The sequence below is a fragment of the Dreissena polymorpha genome, chromosome 14, assembly GCF_020536995.1.
Source record: "Dreissena polymorpha isolate Duluth1 chromosome 14, UMN_Dpol_1.0, whole genome shotgun sequence".
Taxonomy (NCBI): Eukaryota; Metazoa; Mollusca; class Bivalvia; order Myida; family Dreissenidae; genus Dreissena; species Dreissena polymorpha.
The window spans coordinates 17,122,109-17,145,590 of record NC_068368.1 but is presented as its reverse complement, the minus strand read 5'-3'; the positions used below and the strand labels follow the sequence as shown (position 1 = coordinate 17,145,590).

At 35.1% G+C, this 23,482-nt stretch overlaps 1 protein-coding gene across 1 annotated transcript; it reads right to left on the bottom strand.

Annotated features, from left to right (window-relative positions):
* Positions 1 to 324: 324 nt before the first annotated feature.
* On the bottom strand, positions 325 to 12,035 carry LOC127857205 (neuronal acetylcholine receptor subunit alpha-6-like). Its single transcript, XM_052393620.1, has 5 exons — positions 11,933 to 12,035; positions 10,052 to 10,233; positions 3,396 to 3,665; positions 1,771 to 2,346; positions 325 to 950 (listed from the first exon to the last, which is right to left on the bottom strand). Exons 1-5 carry the CDS (start codon positions 12,033 to 12,035, stop codon positions 696 to 698), a joined length of 1,386 nt encoding a protein of 461 aa, XP_052249580.1. The 3' UTR covers positions 325 to 695.
* Positions 12,036 to 23,482: the final 11,447 nt, after the last annotated feature.

The window sequence follows — 23,482 nt, the reverse complement described above, 5'->3', positions numbered from 1 at the left end:
AATGTATGTCCGTTCATTGGTCCTTCATTGGTCTGACGGAAGAAGTTCGTTTGCCAATCCGTGCCTTTCTGTCAACTAACCACGATTTTGTACCCATTTAGTGAAACATTTTTATATGTTTACCCAAAGTATCTTACCTCAGTAGCTATAATTAACCATTTTGGTAGCCGAATAATGTAACCTAAGTAAGCTTAAAAGCCGTTTAAAATATAGGGCTGTTTATTATCACATTTTTACATCGCAAAAATAATATGATACGTGTCAAATGTTCACGTACTTCGTATGCTTTAAAAGTCTAAATCGCTATATATTTGGAAGATAAACAAAGGTATATCTAATGTTTCTTGATAGTGTCATTTAATGCACTAGAAATTCGAATACTGGACCTTCCGTCGGTCTGACTCCACCCCTTCCGTCCGTTCCGCAGTCTGGCTGTCTGTTTGTTTGTCTTTTATAGTTTTTTCTTACCTTTCGTGTATTTGTAAAGTCTCATGATCTGCCAGACCACGTCGATTGTCACGCAACAATGCTCATGCAATGCATGCTTACCTTGATCATGTAGATAATTCATTTTTCACAAAATATTAATACATAATAATTAAATAAATAACACACAACTTTTAAGTATACACAATTACACAAAAGTGCGGTTGTAAGTCAATGTTGTTCATGCATTACGATACGACATTGTTATCTTACAACAATATTATATGGGACGAAGCACACACGAGCGACATAACAGTTGTGGCAATAGTCCCGATCAGAAACACCCAGAACAGTACGATATCCAGGGCATCTATGAAATCCTTCCAATCGTACGCTAGCCACGGACCAATAACGCTCGTCCAATCGCCATCCAGATAGTCCTCGCGGAAGTCGTCTGGTTTACTGCAGCAGACACAGCGCTGATGCAGAATCAGGCGCACGAATTTCATAACCGGAAGCGGAAGCTGAATATTTGGATTAAAATTAAAACAAAACAAAAGGTTGCTGTCGTTAATAATCTGTTGTACATCATCGACACCACGTTTATAACAAAATGTTTTTCATACATAGACGATATTGTTGGTTTCTGTAAATTATATTTTCCATTGATGAGTGATCATAGAAATAGAAAGGTTCAAGAATGGCGCAATCACGAGAGAAAATATTTTTGTTTATGACTAGGCATGAATTAAAAAAAAAATCCATCAGACGCCAACAAATACTCTTGTTTTGCTTTTTTCCAAACGTTTTTTTGGAACATTTTAAAGAGTTCAACTGAAGAATTGCACTTGAATAATGTTGACATGAAGTAAAAAAAACGATATCATTTTACAGTTAAACAGCATGAAAAATTGTTTTATCTCTTTTTATCACTGATATTCAAGAATAAACCACAGAAGAGCATTAGTTGAAAGATAATAGTATTTTTTTTTGCTTTGCTCGTAAAAATAAAGTGTTCATTTACCTTTCCTAAATTTGAATAAATAAACGTCATAAATAAAGACCATGAACCGTGCTCTGGGAAAACAGGGCTTAGAAGGCATGTGCAAGTAGCATCGTTCCAGATTAGCATGTGCAGTCCGCATCAGAGACGACTCTTCCCGCATAAACTGGAATTTTGCTAAGATACTATAAATACCACAAAAGCGGAAAGTGTCGTCCATGCAGTCCGCACAGGATAACATTGGACGCACTTTACGCATATTTGTTGATCGGATTCTGAGTACTACCATCGCAATAGTTCATGGGATCTGAAAGACAATTCTTTAGTATTCGCTAACTCACCCGGCCATGCGTTTCCTTGTTGTGCACCCTCAGTTCCACGATTGTGATCACCGTTGTGAACGTCGACAGAAACATCATGAAGAACAGATACGCCGCCACCGTAGAAATGACGTCAGAGTTGCGCGGAAGCGAGGTACTAAGGATGGAGTAAAACAGTGCGTACGACAGAAACACCGCAAGTGTGTATCCGACTTTTTCGCCGGAGCCGGCCGGGAGGACGAACACAAAGGTGTTCAGAATGGAGAGCAAAACTGCCGGTAGAATCAGGAAGAGGATGTAATGCGACGAACGCCGCTTGAGGTCAATTTTAAAGCCGACGACGATTTTCCCGTCAGCGTCCTCCTCGTACGTCGACATACCAGTCACGTGCCATTTGCCGTTTTTCTCGAAGCTGCTTGTGTAGAAGCCAAGGTCGCCGACGGCAAGAGCGACCTCTTCCTTTCCGCTCATCCACGTGACGAACCGGATGTCACAGGACTGGGTGTCGAACGGGAAATGTACAATGTTTACCGTGCAGCCGGTGTTGAACACCTCGTATGGGTTCCATGTGATCGTGCCGTTGTGCTCTAGGACGACCTGAAAAAGTGGCAACGAATTGAGAAACTTATTTTAGCCGCACTTTGGGGACTCTGAGTTTAATGCATGTTGGGCGACACTTTCCGCTCTGTTTGGAATTTTTCGTTTGAAAAAGTTTCTTTTAAACGAAATCCAGTTTAGGCGGAAGGTTTCGTCCCTGATTAAGCTGTGCGGTCTGGACGGGCTAATCTAGATGGGAACTTAACACATATGCATTAAGCCCCGTTTTCGCAGAACGAGGCTCTTTGTCTTCATGCAATTATAAGTGTCTTGTTCTGAGAAAACTGGGCTTAATGCTTGTGCGTAAAGTGCCGTCCCAGATTAGCATGTGCAGTCCGCACAGGCTTATCAGGGACGTTACTTTCCGCTTTTATGATATTTTCAGTTTAAAGCAAGTCCCTTGTTACCAAAAATCAATTTTAAGCGGAACGTGTAGTCCCTGATTAGCCTGTGAACTTGAAAGAGGCCGGTAAATAGATGGCCATTAAAACAGTGACCATTGATTCGTGTCATGTTCTTTCTTACATATCGCATTACTTATCTTTTTTAAAGTTAAAATTAACTCTGCTATGAATGCTCTTTGAGAAAATGTATGGTTATGGTATGGTTATGAGGTTCTCTATGCGCACAAGTTTTTCTTTATTTTCGTGTGAAAATATTACGTTCACATTGAATTTGTTACGGAAAGCTTTTATTATAGTGTGACCATCATGTCGCAGTGGATATCAAAACAAAAAGCGCAAAAATCATGTCTATAGTGCGATCTAAAGCGAGGAACACGACATTGTTTCTTTCTTGGAGAGAAGACCGTGTCTGAACGTGCCACTCGTAATTAAACAATGGTGAACACATTGCAATCACACGGAAAAGGTCGTAACATAATCTACGGAAACGCATCATATACTCATAAAAGACTACGATCCCCTCCGAGCAATCTCGACATGTCCAGGATCACACATCACGTTTTTTCTACCTTTATAATGTTTTATATAATTGCTGATGAGAAAATATGCTTTCATACAATTTGTTTTTATGAGTTTTTCTTATACCTGTATAAACGATTGTCCAAGCGCCTGCTTCGAGTCCACCCCGTTATCGAGGGTAATATCAGGTTTCCAGACCTCCTCTTGTGTAAAGAGCATGGACTTGATTTCCGCGTTTTCTTCAGGTTTCCATGTGAGCAACTCGTCGGTCCACTTGAGAGTGAGAAAACCGGTTGTCTTGATCGTCTGACTGGCGTCGTCGAAATTATTGATGCACACCAGCGCGAAATCGATTGAGACTTTCGTGGGCGTATCCCGGTCTGAAACCGGTCGAACCTACACGAAAAGATGCGATAGTCGAGTGGTTAAGTTATGTTTGATGCTCAACCCTAAACGTTACATACCCCTAAAAGGAAGTGGAATTTGGGGGGGTTACATGCAGTCAGTTTGCTACTAAGCACATATGATGCCGGTCATATGCCTGATTTGTGCATTTCTTTGTATGTTGGTGGTTGCCAGCCTCAATAGTAGGGCATGGTGTTTGCTTCGATGATGGCAGTGCATGTAGCTGTCATAACCGGTGCATATGTTCTAAGGCAATTATTTTGAGTAACGTCGTATAGAATTTTTTAATATATTGGCTTATCACTCGGTCATGGTGAAATTGGAGATAACAGATTGCGAATTTCTATATATGACAAAGAAGGAAATTATTTTGGGATACGTAACCTAAATAAGTTGTCGAAATTGCAGCAGCTGAAGCTAAAACTACTATTACTACTGCTGCTGCTGCTACTACTACTACTACTACTACTACTACTACTGCTGCTGCTTCTGCTGCTACTACTACTAGTAGCACTACCACTACTGTTACTGATGTTGCGGCTGCTGCTGATGTTGCGACTGCTGCTGTTTTTACTGATGCTACTACTACTACTACTACTACTATTACGACTACTACTACAACTACTACTACTACTACTACTGCTGCTGCTGCTTCTGCTACTATTACTACTACTACTACTACTACTACTACTACTACTACTACTGCTACTACTACTACTACTACTACCACTACTACTACTACTACTACTACTACTACTACTACTACTACTACTACTACTACTACTACTACTACTACTACTACTACTACTACCACCACTACTACTACTACTACTTCTACTACTACTACTGCTACTACTACTACTACTACTACTACTACTACTACTACTACTACTACTACTACTACTACTACTACTACTACTACTACTACTACTACTACTACTACTACTGTTACTACAACTACTACTACTACTACTGCTGCTGCTGCTACTACTACTACTACTACTACTACTACTACTACTACTACTACTACTACTACTACTACTACTACTACTACTACTACTACTACTACTACTACTACTACTACTACTACTACTACTACTACTACTACTACTACTACTACTACTACTACTACTACTACTACTACTACTACTACTACTGCTACTACTACTACTACTACTACTACTACTACTACTACCACTCTTACTACTACTACAACTACTACTACTACTACTACTACTACTACTACTACTACTACTACTACTACTACTACTACTACTACTACTACTACTACTACTACTACTACTACTACTAGTTCTACTACTACTACTACTACTACTACTACTACTACTACTACTACTACTACTACTACTACTACTACTACTACTACTACTACTACTACTACTACAACTACTACTAGTACTTTCTACTACTACTACTACTTCTACTACTACTACAACTACTAAAACTGCTACTACAACAACAACTACTTCTACTACTACTACTTGAAATACCGCTACTACTTGCTGTGGTAGTGTTAGTGGTGGTGGAGTCTTAGATGTCGATAGCGATGTCTATGATGATATTTGTGGTTGCGGTGGTGTTGCTATTGATGATGATGACTTGTTGCGTATGTTTTACACGATTTCGCAGAAGTGTTGTTCTGCTGCTGATGATGATTATGATCATTATTATAAACAAACCTTCTTGTTATAGTTCCTGCTCGTGAACAGCTCTGTCTTCAGATTCTTTATGTCTTCCGTATTTTGCGCATGCGCATTTAAAGCACAAATCAAAATACATGTGCATATCGCTATATAACACAACGTTGAGTTCCGACCATCTCCTTTTGCATTAACTGCAAGCAACATTTCTGCACTTATATCATAAAGGTCCAGTTAAAATTTCATACCGAATCATGAAATTAACTTAATTCAAATGCTTAAGTTCTGGATAATGTATCGGAATGAGGCTGTTTTTGTTCGAACTGTTTGTATTTAGTCCATACAAAAATCGTATTTCCCTTGGTTATTTGAACAAGTAAAGTCTTGCCGTTTTCAGAATAATTTTAAAAATACAAAAACACGGTTCATAATGATAAAACTATTAATTCAGTTGATTCAAAGACATTACTATCCTGTTTTAAAAAACAACAACAACGTTATGACACTTCTCATATTAAAGCTTATTTTCTAACGGACATTAATCCATTAAAGTAATTGGTCTCAGCAAATATTTTCTCACGATTGCTTGTTTAATTGTTGAAAGTTGTGTTGATTATATTCACGTGACGGGGTTAAATTATTGATTTCAACCTGCTGTGTCTAAGACAATGGGGTCATTGTCTTCAAAAGTGTGCAGTAAAAGGAACCTTCAACACATTTGTGCCGTAGTCTTTTGTGTGGTTAAACAATTTCGCGGTATCGCATTTTATTGACGCAGTATTATAATGTCACGTATGCGTAGTATTTTAAATTGCAGGTTAGCTTTGTTCCGCCGGATCTCGGTCGATTTCGAAAATCAGCTAATTTGCCCGAAGGATTGAATCGAGAAAATGTGAGCCATGAATGTTTTCAAACTTAAATAGTTGTTCATTTAACCTTTAAAAGTCTGAAGGGACCTATTCTTAACACGTGCTAAAGGTCCCCGAATTCCGTTATTGTATAAGATCTTCACAAATTTTCATACAACGTTCTCAATTGGAATAATATATATCTGCAGTAATTAGTTATCATGCAAATAGCAACACATTAGGTTGCGTTGATCTGGTTAATATGGTGCCAGCCCACAATCAGGAGCGTTCTAAAAAACCAAGTACTGTTTTACCAAGAAAACGGACATGCGAATATCTCAATACGCCTTCGGCTTTGAATGCAATCGGGTCAAAATAAATAGATTATAACTTAATATGTGCAAAATGTATGCTTCTTTGTATTTGATATTTACATAATATTTATAATGCCCCAAAGGAGGGCATATAGTGATTGGACCGTCCGTCCGTCCATCCGTCCGTGCGTCCGTCCGTCCGTCTGTCTGTTTGTCTGTCTGTCTGTCTGTCTGTCTTTCTGTCTTTCCGTCACACTTTGCGTTTAGTTTTTTTATGTCGCTTCAGATAGCAACTTGATATTTGGCATCTATGTGTATCTCATGGAGCTGCACATTTTGAGTGGTGAAAGGTCAAGGTCATCCTTCAAGGTCAAAGGTAAAAAAAGTCCAAGGGAAGTAACAAGCTTCAAAGGGAGATAATTATCTTAACCTGCCAAATGATATTTTTTTTGTAAATCAAAGCGGTGCAGAAGGGAACATTGTGTTTCTGAAAAACACATCTTTTGTTTCATTTATTAATGCGCAATCTTTTTGTTCATGGTTTAATTGTTGTTGTTGTTACTTCGTGTGAATCGAAAGGTCATCAATGGCGAATCATCTGTCCAAAAAAAAACGAAACAACGAAACAAATTACATTGCCCATCGTCATAGTCACAGTGAAACTTTAATATGCTTTTGTGCAACAGAATTGTATTTTTGAATGCAATCGGCATACGTGAACTTATAACTTATAAGGTAATACGTCAGCCGTTTTATTTTGCTTTTTATTAACTATAGCTACCAGTATTAACTTAAAATGTCCCTTTCCATGATGGTTACGGACGACAACGCCTTTTAAGAGTTATAAATCGTGAGAAACTTGTTGATATTGCTATCCGATAAAAATCCACTCTTCAAATGTGTGGTTAATATTTAATTTGGCAAACACACACTCTTGCAATGTTCGTTGAAGATTTGTCATGCATACCTGCCGATGTGTCCCTTTTTTCTGATTGGTGGGGTATTTATTGATGAATGCGTTTTTTCTTTGGAGAAACAATTTCCCCACATTTTGTTGATTCAACAAATATTAAGTTAATATTTGTCATAAGTGTTTTATAAACTAATTTAAAGGTACATAGTTATTATAAAAAATATAAAGTATTTTAAAGATAGTAATGTAACCCGTTTTCTGATGCCAACATTCTTATTTACCCGAATTAAAGCGTGGGGCGTGGGATGTTGTAAACAAGAAACATATAGAGGAGAGCAGGTTGTATCTGAACAAAAAACTGCCATCGTAGGTATTACTGTTAGTTCTAATGCGATAACACGTCAAATGTATTTTATGTAGCATAAATATTCCTAAATTCACGTGTGATATATGATAAATTGACAAAAATAAACAATAAGTCGATGTTGTTGGTTTTTCAGAGCTTTTTGAATCACCGACCGCATGAAAGCATAAATAATTGTGAGATCAAGATAGCATGTAGAGGTAAAAAGTTACATATTGTCATAAAAAAGCTTAAACAACTTAAGTTTTTGCCATTCGTTTGTCATATTTGATGTATTTTAGAATTGCTAAGAACGAATGCTATTCATCACATTTTCTTTTAAACCTATTTATGAATGGGGCTACGGACCTTTTTTGGGGAAAATGTCGTTGTTGTGACTAAACGTTTGATTAAGTGTGTGTTTGTTTGCTAACAAATACTATACAATTGATAATTAATTGTTTTGAAAGTAGATTTCGTAAGGTGTAAATTATAGAGCTGAACTTAGTGATGCGAATAATGATAATATTTTTGGAAAACCTCAATTGCTCAACAGCCATTTGTAATCATATACTTTTTGAGATCGGTAATGGGCCCCAAATATGAAAAAATAACAACGCACTGCATCATAAGACGACATGTCGCGCTTTCGAATTGTCTCTCTTTCTCAAAGGTCTAAATCATACTTCAAAGTTCAAAGATAAAATTTGGCCATATAAAAGCTTGTTCGGACTTTTATTTTTTATTCATCAAGCTCAACTAACATAAATGAACACAAATGACAACCGTGTGGAAATGGCCTTGGTATGTTCCAACTGTCTTCCTACCTATGCGTTCAACGTCACACTGACAGGTCTAAGGTGGCATTTTAGCATAAAACAGCTTGACAATTCCTTTTTTAGCAATTATTTATGGATTAAAAAATAACTTTCCACGCATGATAATTATCGTTAGACGACATGTGTCGTGTTACAATTGTTTCCTACCTCAAAGGTCAAGATAACTCTAAAAGATCACACTCTTTTTCACAAGTTTTGATTTTAAGATGACTTACCACTTATGCAAATTATGAAGACAAGGCATGTCATGTTACAAACCTGTATAACAACCGCCCTTTTAAAGATTGTTCTAGGCATACCTGACCTGAGTAAATGAATTACGTGCAGTAAATAACCTTACTTTTTTTCTGTAACCTTAATGATCAGGATTAAATATTTGGTGGGTTACACATACACAGTTTATTCAAGTCGTTCTAATTGGAGGAAACTGACTACGTCAAAGGTATTAAGGTATCGTCTGATTTATATTCCCTTTATTTAGTGTTTTTTCCCAGGTGCAAAGGGGCATGGCGCAGTAAATTCAAAAAGGGCATTCAACGCGCGATGTATGCAAAAAAAAGGGCATTCATAGTGATGCCTTTTTTAACTATGAATAAACTATTATAGATTATTATTACTTATCATTTATAATGGCTGTGGACATACTTGTAAAGGTTATTTTACATTTCAATGTAATGTTATCATATTATTTATTATGAAGTTGAAGAGCTTTTTTTTTGTTTAATTTTTCCACTTCTTACATATAATGATGTATTAAACAACAGACAACATGTTGAATTAGGATTTTTATTGTTTGTGCAATATATACGTTTACTAAATCAACTGTTATTAACATACTTTAATGCAATAGATACCATATAACAAGAACATGTTTTGCTTAATAATGTTTGAGACTTGAATGTTTTTTTTATCCAAACAAACTAAAACAGATATCATACCCCTAAAATTTGCACTGAAATATCATACCAAGTTGGTTTAAACATGCTATTTTGTTTAATACCATATGAAATTATGCTTGTACTTATCTGTTTAAATAATTATTGTGAGACTTTATTTCATTTTGAAATTTCACATGAATCTTCTATTCTTTTTCAGGAATGCTGTAACAACGTTTCTCATGTCAATGTTAAGTGTGGGATCTGGTGTTGAGTTTTATTGTGAGCAGACAGTTTGTGGTCGGAACTTCAAGTCGGATCCTGGGCTCCGTCACTATTAATTTGATCTGAGAAAATACTCTTTTCTACAGCCGCTGTTGATAGTATCAAGGTTTCATATGTTGACAGAAGCTTCCCGATGTTTTGAAACAGATCACCTATCCGTTCTTTTTAGCAACAAATTGCTGCAATCTGACTTTGTTTAGGGTATTTTGTTTCAGCCAGGAACTTCACTTTTTTGTCGGCCCACTCTACCAGCAGTTCACCCTCTGGTAGATCGAATACCCAGCCAACTGAATAAGTACCTGTTCCTCGTGATTGGGGATCTGATCTTGTGGCACCTGTGTTAGGTCCAAGGCAGCCATGGAAGTTATAAGTGCTATTTGTTCCAGTCTTTCTTGAAGTTGCTCCAGGAGTGCGTCGATGAAGATGTCTTTAGCTTTCTGAACTCTTTCGTTTCTGTCCTCGGTATCTATTTCCAGCTTTTCTGCAAGTGATGGCACTTTGGACAAGAATGGCCCCGCTCGTGTTTTCATCCCCCCCAAAATTGAGAACGGTCGATTCCAGTTGCGGTTGGACTGCCGAAAGTGTATTGTTTTTTCTCTGACACAACCTTTGATATGTATTATGCAATATCAGACATAGGTGCTCTACATAGTTTGTTCAAATCATGTCACTGGGATCAAAGGGTCACTCCTCAGTGCTTTATTTAAACTGTTATAAACTGGGAAAAATTTTAAAATCTCGGAAACACAAAATCAGAGGGGTCTTATATGTCAACGTAGCACTCAAAGGAAGCAGTAAGAAAACCACGATTTCCTTCTTTCTTCAATCTGTGAATATGTGCGTTGGCCCGTTAACGTTTTCTTTTAACGACTTCTCCTCATGGGAGGACAGATTGCAATCAAACTGCTCATGAATGATCTAAGGAGACGCTCTTTCAAATTGGACAAACATTTGTCCGTTGCATGTGAAGTTCACCAGTGTTAAACATTGATTTTATAAATGACAAATTAAAAAAAGTTCGCTCTTTTTGACATACCAGTATATTCTTGCGTTCCTGGCAAACCGTTATAACCGTTTCGCACAGGTTTGCTAAAGGGCCATCACAAAAAAGTAGCCCATGGTGTCTCTTCATTGTACAATATGACGACCATGGCTTTCAATACAATTGTGTTTTTCCTAATATTTTTGTAAGACCTGTAAATACTATCAAATCCTCTGTCAAATCATTTAGAAGGTTTTGCTGATTGCTTCATGGCTGCTTGACGAAGAAATGAAATTTGTGTTTAAATTTCATGATTAGGTGTCGAATATTCATTTAAATGTTCACAAATGTTCCTTTTGAGTTTCCTACCAAACATTTGCACATGATTTCATTTCACTGAGCTTGATTGCCGCCATTGAAACAAATAGAAATATGTCTTAAAGCCGTGGTATTTTTATAATGTACCATTATTTGCAACATTAATGTAGTGAAATCGTTAATACTCAATTGACAATATATATTCTACAATCTATATAACATTTGGTCAGAACATGTGTCTAGATGAAATCTCGTCTAAGTTATAGCTGGTTCGTGTGCGCTCAAATACTAGGCCTCTAGGCAAAATTTAATACTAATAATCACGATTTTTTCCTCATAATTCGGAAACATGTTCGGAGCATTTATTCTAATGATATTTCATTTGTATTCGACAATGGTTCCTGTCCGCTGAAAAAACATGGCCACATGGGGTCAGAGCGAATTTCCGTATATGGCGTAGTGCAACCTGGTTAACTCTCATTTTGCAAAATTGAACTTCTTTTATCTTTTCAATAAGTTTTGTCATGCTATATCAGCTATACATATAAAAAAATAATTATTATATGCAAATTGTCAATAGTTTATGTTGCATATCACATAGTCGTCAAGGCAGCACATCTACAAAACTGTTACTATTGTTTGGTTGACACCTTTGGAACTCCATTTTTGTCAAAATATTTTCACATGAATGTATTTTTCAATTGTCTTTATTATAAAATAATATAAATACAAATGAGACTTTGATCTTAATTGACGCTTTTGGGCGGATACATTATGGAAACAGAGCACGTGTTCAACCATCAATAAATCAAATACTTAATGTTTGAAGATATACACTCTTCTAACATGATTATTCTCATCTGTACTAATTTCTGCTGACCGTTGTAGATGTATGTCTTTACAGGAACCTTGTGAGCACTCTGGACGTTACTGCTAGTATTGACACCTAATGCTCTAAATGTTGCACGGTAAACATGCAACATCTCTCTATCGCCGTTTCTGCTACAAGCATTCACATCACACTTCAAACATGTATTTGGGGTTACTGTGTGAACTCTGACTTGCAATAAAAAAGAAAATTTATCCTTTGCAACTTTCAAGTTAAATTTTTGTTCCTCTTACATTTGGTGTAATGTCCAATGTCTAATTGCTGAGGGTTAGTCACATATATGTGACTACTGTATTGATTATCTTCAAAGCTTTTTATATACTTTCTTATTATCAAGTTTACCAAGGAGCAATGTGATTATTGTATGATAGTACAGGTCACTGTGCTTTAAGATGGTTTTATTTATTTTTCAATCCAAGTTTGAAACATGTTTAAAAAGTGTATACATGTAAACATGCGCTGTCTTGATTTATATAACCAATTTTACTGTCTGAATATTTTGTATTTCACCAATGTATTCAATATGTGGAGGGATATAGTTGTTTGTCCGTCAATATATCCGTCTGTCTATATCTTTGAAACTGTTTACGGGTTCATAAGTGTATAGATATCAGGATAAGTACCATGCATATGAACCATTACCTTTTTTTTTAAACCTATCATGTTTTTGTATGATGCCCGTCTGACACAAACCTTTCAGGCATTTGTCTCAGATACTATATCATATTTCAACATGAATCGTCATAGGTGTGTGGCTCTCATTTCTGAGTCAGTGAAAAATCTATCGTTGGATATGCAACAGTTAACAATATATTTTGCAACTGTTCTTGATGATATTAATATGTTTATGCGTACACAAGAGGCCATTATTTAGTCTGTGAAAGTATCATATAGAGAAATACTGCAAGAAATATGGGACATGCGTAACACATTAAATGATTCTTAAGATTAACTAGAAAATACAAACTTGAAAGAACTGTTTTGAAATAAGGATAAAATTGCAAACAGCTCTCAAGAAAGAAGTTGACATTTGCGTCAGACTGATTGATAAATTGCAACAATTTGGTGAAAGCTATATAGGAAAAAGAGCAGCGAAGAAATATAGTTCATAGCTGGCGAAAATACCTGGAAAAAAATCTGAGAAATATCTGAAGGACAACCTAGTAAAGGGCCTGAGTTAATTAATTTCAGGCAAACATTGACATTGATGACTACCTGTACAAAACGTCATGTTAAGGGAGGATTGTAGTAATGAATCTAAACAAGGCGTTGACAGGGAAGATCAATTCTGTTTATTATGTTGACCTAGCGGATGAAACAGATTGGTCTTGCATCATCATATGTATTTGCAGCCTGACTAATGGCAATGTTTTTTTTTCTTTTATATAAATGCCGAAAGAGTTACGCTGCTTGACCAGCGATATGATATAGTCAGCTAATACGATATGTTTGGTGATTCATGGGACATTTGCAATATTACACCAAGTGAGGTGGCAGTGTGTGTTGGCAATGATGTGCAGTTTATCTCTGTGTTAAATGGCCAGCTGATAAATTGGAGCAGTTTTTGTTATGTTTTGTTATTTTATCTAGTTATAGTCTGTTTGTCGTACAAATGTACATAGTCTTAGTAGTATCAAAAATGAGATAAGACACTTATATACAATCAAGTCAAGAGCACAAGCGTGCAGTTTCTAAGACGTTTATTTTACAACTGGCAGATAACTTGTGCTAGTGCCGGGTAGCGGTCAGTGGGCATGCGCGTAGAGATAAACATGCAGACACGTGTTCGACATATATTACAGTTTTCAGTTGCCACGTGATGTTTTCAGTATTGACATCCTGGAGCGTTGCACGTCACCTCTGGTGCTGCGCTATACCATTACACTCGGGCTACTTTCATGAAAAAGCTGTTTGAGAATACAGAATGTGACCTAATAAATTAAATATTTTAAATATATTTTAAAATTATACGTTCTGTAAATACATGTATGAATAAGTAAGTAAACATGAAATAAGATATTTTTCAAACTTGTTTTAACTGTGGTGATATTATTGTAAGATTATTCGTAATAAACACAAGTGTTAATGTATTTAATCTTAATAAACGTTTGTTTACAACGTTTAAAGAAATGCTTTTTGCAGTATTTAAATGTGCAGTGAGTTCGGGTGGGGACAAAAGCTATGTTATCAGACCAAATTTCTCACCATTGCCATGAAATGTCACCCTGATAATGACCTTCACTGACCCTTAACTAAAACAACATTGGGGTGTTCATGTTACATGTACTGGACACCTGCTTGTCTTTGGAAAAACTTTCGATACTGTCAAACAGGTGGATTGTGGGGGGGGGGGACAAAAGAAGCTAGCAATTCTGTTTTCACCAGAAAAAGACGGAATGTGCTTCCCATTTTTAGTCTGCTCCAACCCAAATATTGACCAGATAACGGTGGATCTTTATAACTACAACAAAATCATTGTTCTCCAACAGTTCCTACTGGTGAATATGTAGACAGTGTTCATTGTTTTGTTAATTGTTTTGTTAATGACTATTACAGATTTATCTTGCAAATCAGTTTTAGTTTACCAAGTTTTAAAGGCAGTTGACAATCCTTAATACCCTGGTCCATGATTGTCGGGCAGGCTCTGATGTGGGTGGAAGGCGTCAAACTGGTGGGCGCCAGTCAATAACATAAGTTTGTATTGACCAAACGTGAGGAAACTTCGGTTGGGATATTATTTGTGTTGTTTCGAATCAAACTTAGTGTTACCATTACTTAAAATGGAAAAACAGTTTCCCTGTCTATTGAAAAGTATCGGCTTAACGGGGGGGGGGGGGGGGCGGGACACAATTACTTATATAGAAAAATGAAAACGTTGTAAACACTCTAGACATATGTAGTGCCATATTTATTTACCCTGTTAACGATATTTGTTTTAAGAGAATTTAACACAGTTAACAATCTTATTGGTCTTCAAAAAGTATGTATTTTATGATATAATGCAGTTTAGCCTGTATGCTGCAGTGCAATATTTTTTACAAAAGCTTATGTTGCTTCTTTTAATATGATCACAACTATGAAAGTATTATTTTGTGATGTACCGAATAAAGTGACGTTTATGCGGATCGTGTAAACGAACATTATGTCCATTCATTTCCTGTGTCGAGTTGTATGCAAGGATATTTTTATATTCGTAACAACCGGTCTTATAACTGATTGATATTGTGTTTGTTTGTAGTAGTTTAGTAAAATTTGTAATTCGTTGTCGTTAATTTTCGAGAACATTATATCATGATATATTAATTGGAAAACCACTTTAATCTTGAATTGTTATATTAAATTTAATGTACCAATAACATAAATAACGGTTTATTGTACGTAAGTACTCAAATACTATTTGTTTATTTGTGATTTTGGTGTACAAATATTGTTTAATGAAACAAACAGCGAAACAAAAGACCGGTAATTGTTATCACTTGCGTATTTATGCAATTTTGACTAAATATGTTTGATTTGGTTTACATATAAGGCAAGTAAGAATATAACATGCACGTAACTGCGTATTGGGAAAAAACTTTCAGAAAACACGGTAGTTGTGTATTTAATGATAATATTAATGATGATGACGATGGCGATGATAATTATTGACGGTTGGTGGAGTTATAAACATGATCAAGAACCCGTGTCGCTAATTATATTAAATAACTCAAATGTAAGTGCCCGATAACTCATTATATTATATTTAAGTTTCCTTGATTCTCAGAGCAGCGTCACAGGGCTCCTAGATTTAGCTTGTTTTAGTGTATAAACTATGGGTGAAGGAACATTCAGAAGGCAAACAAAAGAGGTAGATTAACTGAGGAGGCAATTAAATAATTTAAAAAAATCCGATACCAAATGATGACGAATACAATATGAGAAAATGTTCGAGAAATACTGCCTTATATATAATCAAATAAAAAACATATCTATTACAGAAGATCAGTTTGGATTCAGGTGCAGTGCTTTGTATTTGTAGCAACAATTCTGATGTCCCGATTACTTTGTATAAGATTGACAAATCAGTGAATGCGAATGGATTTTGCCAAACATTGAACACGTATGCTGTTAATGACGTTGATGAGTGAAATATGCCCCGCTTTTCTTGCATGTTTTTCTTAGTATTAATTTCAATATACATTGTAATTATTTTCCTAGTGCGTTTCTAATTGAAGTGTCTTTTTCCAGTATGACATGACAAAAGCGCATCTGGTTATTTTGTCAAGCAGACTTCTTTCACATTTCTATTACGATAACATTTAAGCATAAACTCTGAAATCACTATGATGTGCACATTACCAACATTCTCTAGAGCTCGACAACATCAAACGTGCACATGTGAACTCTATAAGCTTGAATTATATGCTATAATTTGCGTTCAGTTGGAAAAGTGCATTTTTGCACAAGATTATCGAAGATCATATTATTTTATTTTTATTGAAGTACACAAGCACTTTCATTGCCTCATTTATTAATTCCTCTCTAAAAAGATGGCACGCGTAATTTTTGTTCTTGAAGCAGAACAAAATAATGTTCACCATTTAAATAAGTGAATTCTTTCCCAATAATGTTCACCATTTAAATAAGTGAATTCGTGCCCGTCGTTATACTGGTTCAATGTTTAATTTGAACAGTCAGAAATTGTCAGGTAAAACATATAAGGTCGCATATATTATTGACAAATTCGAATTAATACATTACATGTTGGGCTCTCCTCCCACCAATTACTCTTGCATTTTTAACAATTATCTGTCCATAATTCATGTTGATATTAACCATGAATTAGGAGAAACATTTTGTTTATGTTGAGAATTAACCCAGTTGTTTGCCTCGCTTTGGGATTAAAATGCTGCAGTCAATTTTGGTTTCTGACTTCCTTTGCCTTCAGAATATTAACTTTCAAAAATGTATTGAGAGTGATAGGATTCATTCATAATTCGATACTAATTTTCTACATTGTCGGTCGTCTTTGTGCATAATATATAATTGTTGAAGTGTCATCGTTAAAATAAAGTATCCTTCAAGTAGATCACACAAAGAGAATTAACTTAGAAGTATTACATTGAAACATTTGATTGTTATAGTGCCCTTGAAACTGTTGAATCGCTGGTTAACGTACTAGCTTTGGTAGACTTAGCGGTGGACTCGGTAAACAGTCCAATATTTACATCGATGACTGCTTTAACCTAGTCGACCTCTATACCTGCATAGCCTCTCTCCCTTTCTCCTCTCAATCATACAATAACTTAATGAGTAATTGTCATAAAACTTTATATTAATACCTTATACACAGGGATGGTATTTTTATGGCATGATTAGGTTCAACGTCACAGTTACAATAAATTTACACACTTGTTGATTATTAACTCGGTCTAAATGAAACCTTTTCGGAATGTCCATCTGGAATCTGGGTTATGTGTATAAAAAACTGGGTCACCAGGTCAAGTTTTCAAAAAACGTTAAACCACTCTGTTAGTCACATTTTTGGCCCAGTCGTCATTTTATCCTCGGTCAGAGTATTTAATTAAACACAATAAAAACGATATTCGAGAATATTTTCAGCCATAGAAACATTGGTGTATTTGTATAAAAACTTAAATAAAGCCTTGAAGTAAAAACGATCGTTTTCCTTTTATTTTAATATGAATGCTTGCTTTAAACTTAACATAATGTGTTATTTCATTTACATTTGGGGTTTTCTTTTTGTTCAGCCATTGCAGAATAATGACTTCAATTTCTGAGTTAACCGACACGCAGCCTACAGATATGCATGGACTGCAATTGAAGCATCAAATTAAACTAAAAGAAATCAAATTCCTGTAGACCAGTTAGATGTCCAGAGTTTTGTAATTACAGGACGAATATAAGAACCATGAGAGATCTACAATACTGCTGAAGCTTCACTAAATAAATACCGATATAGATATATATGCTAAGAATTCATCAAATGAAATAGAGCAAAACATTAAAGAGGACATGTTCTGGAGTATATTTCTATTTTAGAAGTTGAATGACTTAAAAGACGAATAAATAAATACATAAGTGTCCAATAAAAATTCCATTTATAAATGCACTTGTCTTTAGAACGAATCAACACACTTACATGCATCCATTAAAAGGTAGGGATAAAAAAGAGCTCTGCCTTAAAGCCAACATATAATGTGAGCACAATATACAGCAGACAGTTACAGTGCTGGGCAAATCTGGCAAGATATTTACTGCCCTGGGAAAGTCTGATCACTACATTTCTTTAAATCTAACCTGAAAAAAGACACTTTCTGACATGATTTAATTTTTCTTGTATTAACTTACTGCATATGTATGTTATAATTTTTAAAATGTCAAACACCATATAAATTCAATACTCTTTACGAAGTGCTAACATGTTTGTTTGTAAAATAATTATTTATGTTTTACATGTTGGTTTTGTAAATAGTTTAGCGAAAAACATTAGATTAAACAGTTTCGATATTGATTGTGAAAATTTTCTTTTTTTCTTTTATGCACACTACAAAAACAACTAGATTAAACACAATCCACAGAAATAAAGTATGTCTGCTTGCGTCGATTTCCCTTCTATGTCAGACTATTGTTATCACATGTATACATGTTAAGAAAATATATTGCCTCATAATAATATCATTTAAATATACCAGTTGATTGGGTTTTGTAATTCTTTCTATCGGTCTATTTGGTTTTATCTGTTTAATTGTGTAGCAATTTATTTCTTACTTACCTATCGAATGTATACAGGTCAAACTTCGACATAATAAACTTATAGAGAACCTTCATGTCAACCTTATCTGTTAATATTCCAATATGTTGTTGAACATAAGAACGTTGTAGCACGTTATTTTACATTTCAAGAAGTGTGTGTAGTTGCAAATACAAATAATATGTGTACACATGTTGTCGATTTTGTTATTATCTTATAAATTGTTGTGCTTGTCTTTAAACTTGACAACTAAGAAGCAATATATTGTGCTGTTTGACCATTTTTCATGATATTCAGTTTCCAATAAGCTGCGTTATAATATAATACGACCTTTTTAAGTGTTTTTAGATGTTTGTACACATGCAAATAAGGACATAATGTGTGAGCTGTTTGAAAGTTTCCATGTGTATGTATGAAATTTATTCAGAATTATGACTTCATCACATGTCTCATTTATGTAAAGTTATATTCAGACTTTTAAAAAAAGAAGAAATATATGTAGAAATATTTGGGGGAAGTGATCTTTCGAGTATTGATAACTGAATTAATAATAATTAACACATACATGGACATTATTTTTAAATTATGCTAATGATAATATGTCAAGGTTAATAATAACATTGTGTTTTGTTTGTGAAGCTTAAATGGGCAAACAAGATGGACAAAAGTCTGCATATTTTATTTTAAGATCAAATGTATTTTGGTAGAGAAGTTCGAACTTAATAGATGTTATATTCCACCATGAGACAATCCGATTGTGTGTAGGTATGTAAAGGTGTTTCAGTTTGCATTTCAGTACACTCTATGATATTTTTGTCGATTTAACAAATGAACATGTTCAAACAGCAGACATGAAAAATCTATTAATAATAGTTATATATAATTTAAATGTGTGGAATGGCTGTCATAAACAACTATAATCGTATGTTATTACTCTTTTAATGGTATGTACCAGCAAGAAACTAATTTATGTGCAGTAAATGAAGTGTACATTACTTTACGGTGGGCCAAGCTGACTTAGATAATGGTTTAAAAACACTATGTTAAAAGTTTGGTGAAACACTTTGATTCATATTTGTGTTGTGATTCATATATGTAGTTGTGAACTGTAGTATAACATGTTTACCTATGTGACACTCACTCGTGCAACTCTATATGCGAAATATATTTGCAACAGCCCGGTCGTACTTTCGACAAGTGGGAATGTGAAGGGAGTACGCACAAAAGGTAATCAAGCCTCACAAGCTATCCATTGTCAAGCTACAAACTTAAGAACCAAGATTGTGAAGGCATGCAATAATATCATACCTCTAAGATAAACAGTTTATTATTTCATAAAACACACCAATTCTGTGAATTTATGGACCTGCTGTATGAATATTAAGAAGTCAAACTCTAGCTGCTAGAGCAGTATTGCATTCCCATTATATACAATTACTTGGTCCTTTACTTAAGGCAAGTTACCAATGGCCTAAACAGTACAAAACAGCTAAACAGTACAAACAGTACAAAACTATACTAAAACTACATAAACACATATTAGAATAAAGCTGGGGTCACCGCCTTGGAACGGTCAATGCAAAGCATTGGGGGTTTAAACCGGTTTTAGAGCGCTAAACCTCACACTTGGCCCAGCAATATTCATGATACATATAAGTGTAAATAAAATTTAACTTCATAGCATTGCAACTCAAATTAAACAATAATAAAAGGGAATTAAAACGCATTCAATTTTATTACCATTTAATTACTCAATGGTAGGAAAGAGACCAGAGCAACAGATTAACAACTTTATGAGAAATGATGAAATGAAATTAAGAACAAGTATCAACTACATCACTTCTTTTTAGAAAATGATTAAAATATGCCAGAAGACTATGTACTGCTTTATAGTCTCACGCATTCTGTAAGAAGTTTATCAGTTACAAAACACAAAAAAAACTGTTGATTCCAAATCTACTTTCAACGGACCAACGATTTCTCAAATCGGGAAGCCATGTTGACAAGATCAGGCACACTTCAGAGGCTTACAGGCTGCTATAGGGGCTTACATGTACCATGCAATGTAGAAAGAATCGGACAAGAAAACAAATGGGCCCTGTCAGGGTAGCTCATCACTTCCAGTCGCAACCTTTGCCTTTTGCAGGCTTAGTGAACTCTGATATGAAAACTAATAAAGGTCAGTAAATTTGTTTGTTAATGGATTTGCTTGCTTTTAGGTTTAAGCTATGGATATTTAATTGTAGTTTCTTTATACTGTTTGGTTGTGTAAATGTGATAATTGTGCTTCATAAAACATGCATGGGTAAAGAATAACCTGTTTCCCCAGGTTGACGGTGTCGAAGCAAAAGTCTTTAGGCTATTTCTGTGGTGGTATCATCTCATAATAAGCATCTTGAAATGTACATGTATTTCCCAGGTGGATTTTTTAGACACTACAACCGTTAGGGTAACTATGTGATGTTTTTCCAACAGTTAAGAGGTTAAATTATTTTCCTCAAGCGGATCATACAACAGTTCTTTGTGTCACTTTGTGATGTAACTCGCGTTGTTAACAGTTTTTACCATATTTTCGCAGGTGGCCGTAGTCGACACAGCAGCCGCCAGGGAAACTAGGAAATGTTTCCAGCAATGTCAGTATTCCAATACATAAATCCTATTAAATAGGAACAGTTTTATATGTACCTAATAAAAAGTAGAGAGATATCGTGTATTCCAAAAAAACTCTTATGATAACTCCACACAAATACAAAGACAAGAGGCAATATGACCAAATCAGTTTGTTTTACACACGGAAGGTCTTTACTTCACTTATTCGCAAAATCAGCTAGATTCCGCGCTCCATAAATCGACAAACTTTTGTATATTATTTGTCTCTTTTACAAGTATCCGAATAACAGATCATCTTTGAAAAGTGTTTACACTTTCTGACAAAGTTCATTATTTGAATGTTTATTATACAGTTTAGGTGTAGCCGTGTGCTTCAAATTGCAACAAATAGCAACGGAAGATGTTTTAAGGATAATCTGACTGGTTACAATGTTAAGCGAGCCAAGGTTTGTAAGTTTTTACTATGCTTGGCGCCCGTATCAGCATTATGGTAGGGCTATGACTTCCGTAAAGGCGATAGTTTTTACTTGGAACATCTCTTCTCGTTTTAGCCTTTTTGTACTGACCAGTACGTTATGGTAAACTTGCAATAACTTAAATTCTCTCTACATCTCCTACGTAACAAACGATTCGTTTACATTTGTGCTATGGATTTTTATAAATATTTAATAACCAATTACTGTATCTGGGAAAAAAATTATGCACCCTTTTATTCGTATACAACTCCGATTAAGGTATGCTTGCATGAAGAATTTTTTTTATAAGGTTTGCGTGCAACATGTTCATATCATTTTAACTTCTAAAGTACTTCAATCTAAGGGCATTGTCCTAGGAAGACACATTCCAATTCACATAATTAGAACATAGAATTTAGCAGAAGTATGACCCTTTTTGTACTAAGACATTGATGTTAACATTTTAGAGTGCAATAACTCTAGCTGCCATGTAGAAATAGCATATGGTTGCACTTGGGGCAAGTTGGATGCAGGTAAAGGTCACTAGTGCTATAAAAATTTGTGTAAAAAACGTTTGTGTACAAAAACTACAGTAATTGTAAAGGTATGTGTGTAGGACGGTAACATGTTGATTGAGCGAGGGATTTGGTTTGGGGCTAGTGGGTTCAAGTTAACTGTTACTAAAAATAGAAAATCAGTTTCCTGTCATTCACTTCAGGTTTGAGGTAGGTATGCTGCTGTAATTTTGATTATAAATAGCTTATATGCAGACATGAGTTGGGATTGTATTGGGTTTCAATTTGGTCAAGGCCACTTTTACTTAAGATAGAATAATGGTATCCAGTTAATAGTTTAAGTCTATAACGTATTGTCAAAAAATCGTCCATTTATGGAGTTCATTTGCAGACATTTCTTTCGAAGTTAAAAATATTCTTATATATTTATTTAAAAAGAGAAAATATTATTGTTTGGCTTGTTCACATGTCTTTACTAAAAGTTCATACTTTAGTTTACATAAACTGTATTACTACTACTGATATTCAAGTTCAAACACATTTTTGTGGTATGGTTACTTACACAAAAAGCGTAAATCATCTATCAACATAAAACAATCGTGGAGCTTGCTATATTGCGACAGACCATGTTTGAATGATATATACTGATTACTTTATTCTGAAAACAACAACAACGTGTTTTGAAAGAGCAGTCTTGTTTTGTTTCTAGGGATCTTTTCGTCGCCAGTTCAAGCTTAGTAAACAATGCCCAAATCCAATGTGAAAGTCTTTCTTTTGCCTTTGGGATAGTGGTGACATATTTAATATTGTTTCTTCCTAGCGATTAGTTGGGCGTTGATGGATCCCTAGACTTATTTTCGATGTTGAACTAGTACAGTTCAGGCTCCGACAGAAGCCACGTTGCCCGAACCTTCTTAGTATCAGGGTGGAGTCATGATGCTTTTGATGTGACAACTCTGTCTTGGCTTCTCCTAACATCAGTAAAGTTATTATAACAATACAATCTGCTGCATTGGTATTTAATATGAAATCATTCAACAAAGCAAACGCATATGCGTTTTATAACGTTTTTGGTTATAAAAGGGATGGCGCAATGTGTGTTGTATTTGTGTATTATCCATTAACTTGTAGAAATGAGATCTAGTCATTTAATTCTTAAAAAACGTTGTTTTCAGCAACAGTCAACAGTAACAGTCAACATTGAAGC